This window comes from Amphimedon queenslandica, unplaced genomic scaffold (genome assembly GCF_000090795.2).
Source record: "Amphimedon queenslandica unplaced genomic scaffold, v1.1 AMPQUscaffold_13295, whole genome shotgun sequence".
In the NCBI taxonomy this organism is placed as follows: domain Eukaryota; kingdom Metazoa; phylum Porifera; class Demospongiae; order Haplosclerida; family Niphatidae; genus Amphimedon; species Amphimedon queenslandica.
Window position 1 is genome coordinate 30,611 of NW_003546469.1, and position 5,266 is coordinate 35,876.

The window sequence follows — 5,266 nt, forward strand, 5'->3', positions numbered from 1 at the left end:
AGCAAGAAATTTTTGTTTAGTGCTAACTTTGGCTTGCTTGTTGGCCAAAGTTCTGAACAAAAATTTTTGACAGTAAAAATTTAAAACCATGTGGGCATGACTGGGTGAATAATAGTTGACAAAGTTAATCCAGTGAGAATAAAATCCAAGAAAATATCTTGTAAGGCAAACAATAAAAATTTCTGGCAATGAAAATTTCCTGCTTTATGGCAACAAAACAACAGAACAGAATATGGAATATAAGTGTAAGGTAGCCATTTTCCATATTAATATATTACTCAGTAATTAACATTTTCCTTCAATTCTTTATTATTAACTAATAAATTAGCTTTTATAAGTAGCAAAATCACTATTCAGCAATAACAAAGCAGCAAAACTAAATAATCATGCAGCAAAATAGACTATCATAATTAATACTAACTACTAGATCTAAGTTTACAAAAAAATAAGTTTCATAGTTGTTTGGCAATTTGCTCTCGCTGGTACTTAACAGCATATTTCCATATCTCAGTGACATGCTTCAATGAGAATTCTTTGGGAAACTTTTCAGCAAAACTTGTGATTCTCTCCAAATCAAAGTAATCACACACATCAATGTATGCCTCAATCAACCTGTATGTTTTATAACAATTGTTGTCAGTCTATAGTAAAACAAAAGACTTACTCATCATCTGCTTCATATTCCCTTCTGCTTTTAACTTGTGTCACAATAAACTCATAAAATACTTCCAAGAACTGGTCCATATCATAAGTTCCTAATGCAATTTGTAACACTTCCTTTAGTTTGTCATCCAAACGTTCTTTAAAAACGTCATTAATATTAGGAAATGGATCCTGTACACAAGTATTATTAATTATTTTCATCTCAATGAAACAAGTCTTCATTACCTCATTTCCATTAGTAATCTGTTTAGCTTGTTCTACATTAACTAAACGCCACAGTGAAATAGCATGACGAAGTTCACATCGTTCTTCCACCTAATGATTATTCATCAAAAATTTTTTTACTTTTTCTGTACTAATTTAGGCAGTTTTCCTTCCATCTTGAGACTTGACATGAACCGTTTCATAAGGAGCTGTGAGTTACTTCTTGTGTGCTGGATAAATCCTAGAGCAACATTTACAGTATCAATGCATTGCTGCACCCTCTGAGTCTTTTGAAGGTCATTAAGAATGACAGCCTTTTCTCTTTGAGGCAAGTTTTCCTATTATAAAAATAATGCTGCATACCATTAGTTTATATATGTAAGTACTTGTGGAATGTTTCTTCGTATTTGTCTGAAGATCACAGCATCCAATACATCACTACGATATGACACTAGAGGAATGTCACAAGTTATTAGTGGTCTCCCTCGAACAAATCGATCCAGGATATGCTTTTCCAGTGCAGGAAAATCATATTTGATATCCGCACCATGACCCGCTTTGAGAGAATACTTGCAATGAGAAAATATTACGTGTGACAGCTGATCTTTAAAAGATATCATATGACAGTCTTGGATTTTATGCGATGGTATGTGACGTTTGCCACGGCTAAAAATGAGATCATTGCTTATCAGTAATTGTAATTATACAAACTAACATTGATTTAACTTTAAGTTTTTCCCATGAAAAGTCAATAAAATCATTTTGTAATTTTGCCAAATAACTGGTTAAAGCTAAACTACAAACTCCTTTTCCTTGTCTCATTGGAATGAAAAATTCTAAAGGCTGCTTTAGACTCATTTCTACAGAAATGCATTCTTTTGGTACAGCAACACTCACTAGACAAAGTAAAACAATCTATCACATTAGTTGCATTCTTACTCAAGCTTGGTAGCTCATTTTTGACTTTGTTCCAAGCAGTACAAAGGTTTTCAGCTTGAGCCAACAACTTTTGCTGCTTATGAGCTGTCATAAATATAAGCATTTTAAAACATTTTGTGACATCATACTTCTCATTAATCCTTTTCTAATATACTCTTCAAGTGATTGATCTACTTCAGTCTCATCAATTCGAAGGTGACACATTTCATACAAAAATTGTTGGAGTCGTATTATATCAGGAAGACAAGCCAAAGCTTCAAGTAATTTAACCTTTAGTGTATCAAAAATAATTAAACAATTAACTGTCATACTTGTTTGAGGAACTGCCTCAATATTCTCAGATCAGCAGATTCAGTGTCTTTTTCAAGAGAAAGTGAGACGTGATCAATAGTAATCAGTGGCCGATAAATCCACAAGTGTGGCATTATACTGTTGCTTGTTATAGGAACTGTCTCATAAACCATCTGTAACAATGCTCTATGGTCTATTATATTTAGCATTAATAATATTCGACCTAGCTTGCATTACCTAAATTGGAATCTTCAATTATTAATTGTCTTCCTCTTTCAATGTGCTGATCAATTAAGTAGTCTTTTCCCTTTTCTGTTTGTACTTCAATGTTCTAAAGCATGATAAAAATGCATTAATTTAGTGAATGATAATATTAATCTCATATGTACTGGTTTAATAACAATTTGATTGAATTTATTTTCCCAGCATTGTCTGTCTTTACGAGAGAGAAGCTTAATATCAAAATCTATTGAAATGATATGGAATTAAGAAATTGACTAATATCTCACCAATTATTGTTTCGTAGTTTCCTCTTAGCATATTGTGTACAATTGTATGCAGAAGTAGGATGCAATCGTCAAAACTGTGTTGTGTAGCTCTACGCAGTGTTTGTATATCTAATTCAAGATGATGCCAGAAATAGTTCAACAACTGGTGAAGCTCAATTGGCTCAGAAGTTAGAGTAACATCAAAAAGCATCTGACACGCTGCCTATGAAGTGTCATTAAAAGCACATCACAATTTTAGCACAGACTTTATTATTAGAACTAGCTATCCAAACACAAGTAGCATTCACTAGAAATCTGATGATACAGTTAGAAAAAGGAGAAAGATCTCTTTGAGGCACAGGATCAGTTGATCTAGCATTAGGGTGGTCAAGCACATGGCCTGTCTTCGTAAGTTCCGTACCACTTCTGTTTCATTTAATTAGACACAACTAAATTTTATTATTTTGGCCAACACTTACTTTTCAATTTTAACGTTTCCTTCCTTAGCTACATTGTATGATTTTCCTCCAATTTCAGCACCACAAAAACATTTCTGAACATCTCCAACAACTTGACGACCACACTGAAGTTATACTTTTAATTAAATTATTATTGATGAATTAATTAGCTTACATTTTGCACAAAATAATCATGTCCATTAGGGCATTCTATAGTATTCAATACAATGTCAAATAAAATAATGGGCAAATACTTACTCCACCATGTGTCAGTAGTACCAGCAGTAGCATCAACTACTATATCCAGTATGTTGTCATCCATTGTTGGCCAATACATTTCCTATAAAAATATTAGTAATAAAATCAGTTAAATCATCCTATTGTTTCACTTTAGCATTTGCAGTTTGAAGCAAAATGTCTTTAAATGGAGCAAATAGACTACTATCAATTCTAGTTTCAAGAACAGAAATCCACTGTACAACAACTGCAGCTATACTGTTTGCAGTTTTTGGTTCTCTTGGGTTGAATATAACAGCCGTAACAAAATACCCATCATTAAAAACCTAAATTTATTGAATCATTTTGAGTAGAGATACACATATCAGTAAAACATACATGTGACAGCAATTTTTGAGTTTTTTGATGGCTACAAAATAAGTCCTGCAAAAAAGGTTAGTAATCAACTAGCATAATATTTTACCTTGTGTCCTAATGCCGTAGTATTGGATGAATCAGATGCAATGTGCCGATAAAATACTAAACTAGAAGCAATTTTATTGAAAATGGTTTTACTTTCATCCTATAGTGAATTGGAAAAAATTCTGGCTTTAATAATATGTGTACCTTTTCCAAATCCTCAACTAAATCATTTTCTGTAAAAGAAGCTGTTGTAAAAATCCATTTTGCTCTCAATGTAGTATATTCTTTCCCACATACAACAAAGCCATCAAAAGTCTATGAACAAAAATTATATTGTTGACTTGATAGTACAAAATAAAAGACATACTTCAGTTTTTTCTAAATTTAGCCATTTAAATTGTGCCAATTTTCCAAGCTCACTGAGATATGGGAATCCAAACCGCCGCACAAATTGTTTGACAAAGAACTGATGAGGTTCTTTCAGCACACCCTTGCCAATGATATCTTGAATAGACTTGTGAAGTTCTTCAAGCTTTTCCTTTGTAACTCTGGGCAATTGATTTCTTTTATCTGAACCAAAACAGTAATATTGATGGAAAATGTCAACAGCAAAGCACATTCCAAATCGGACATTAGCAATACACTGCATGAACTCGACCGAGAGATTATCTTGATATTCCTTAAAATGGTCACCATCTGTTAAGAGAGTCAATGCATCATTTAAACATTGTATTCCAAAGTTAAGCTCATCATCAATGCACTCCTTTTTAGCTCTTGTTTTATGAAGACCGTCCTAAATAATTATTTCAATAAAACTGATATTAAAATTTTATCATTTTAACCTCTAATGACTTGATACACAGCAGTGTGAGTTCTTGGTCATCAGTAATATACTCACTACCAAAAGTTTTTTTAACATAATTTTGATACTCCTGCAGCTTTTTTTGCACTTCGATTGGACTACATCAAAAAATTTAATTTTTTTTCATTTATACGTTTTATTTACTTGTACTCCAGTAACAATTGTAGCAAAACAGAACGAGCAATTGGACAACCATGAGTATAGTCTTCTTCAAATGGAAAGAGATTTTTGTAGTCCTCATGTGCCGTATCAGTTACAATTCCAAGCAATGCCTTATAAAAATCGTCAGTAGGATTTTCTGGAGCAATTGGGGAGAAGCAACACTGTGAAACTAGCTCCATAAAGAAATCTAAACAGTACTGCTGAACTTGCTTTAACTGTTCATACTCTTTTCTACATAAATCCATACTCTTTATAGCAATTACTTATTGCTTCAATTTTACCTTTTATTTTCAGGAATAGAAAAATCCTTTGCTCTTTTTCGAGGTATAGGTGTATCACAGGAAGGACAGCGTGGACCACGTTTTTCAACAGAATCATTGAAACACTTCTCACAAAACATGTGACTCTTCTCGCAGGGAATATAAATTATATCGGTAACTTTTAATGTGGATTTGCATAATTGACAGTTAGCTTGCTCTTGCCTAGTAAAAAAACAATTTACCTTTCATAATTAGAGTAATAACATACACTGGCAATGCTTTCAGAATACCCGTATTTGT

General features: G+C 32.7%; 1 protein-coding gene across 1 annotated transcript; it reads right to left on the reverse strand.

Moving 5' to 3' along the window:
• Nucleotides 1-291: 291 nt before the first annotated feature.
• On the reverse strand, nucleotides 292-5,260 carry LOC109583603 (E3 ubiquitin-protein ligase RNF213-like). The gene is made up of 25 exons (XM_019999018.1): nucleotides 5,235-5,260; nucleotides 4,988-5,188; nucleotides 4,689-4,937; nucleotides 4,525-4,642; nucleotides 4,050-4,475; nucleotides 3,887-3,997; nucleotides 3,744-3,842; nucleotides 3,659-3,703; nucleotides 3,433-3,606; nucleotides 3,302-3,383; nucleotides 3,219-3,253; nucleotides 3,065-3,168; nucleotides 2,852-3,011; nucleotides 2,607-2,808; nucleotides 2,487-2,563; nucleotides 2,335-2,428; nucleotides 2,118-2,290; nucleotides 1,935-2,076; nucleotides 1,807-1,890; nucleotides 1,583-1,763; nucleotides 1,254-1,533; nucleotides 1,020-1,205; nucleotides 889-978; nucleotides 665-834; nucleotides 292-612 (listed from the first exon to the last, which is right to left on the reverse strand). The coding sequence occupies exons 2-25, from the start codon at nucleotides 5,104-5,106 to the stop codon at nucleotides 453-455; spliced, it is 3,561 nt and encodes a 1,186-aa protein (XP_019854577.1). The 5' UTR covers nucleotides 5,107-5,188; nucleotides 5,235-5,260; the 3' UTR covers nucleotides 292-452.
• Nucleotides 5,261-5,266: the final 6 nt, after the last annotated feature.

Coding starts and splice junctions, on each gene's coding strand:
- LOC109583603 (XM_019999018.1), bottom strand. CDS start 5,106: ATGTTTTGTGAGAAGTGTTTCAATGATTCTGTTGAAAAACGTGGTCCA. Junction 4,476..4,524: donor TGTGTATCAAGTCATTAGAG/GTTAAAATGATA, acceptor ATAATTATTTAG/GACGGTCTTCATAAAACAAG. Junction 2,077..2,117: donor TGAGGCAGTTCCTCAAACAA/GTATGACAGTTA, acceptor GATACACTAAAG/GTTAAATTACTTGAAGCTTT.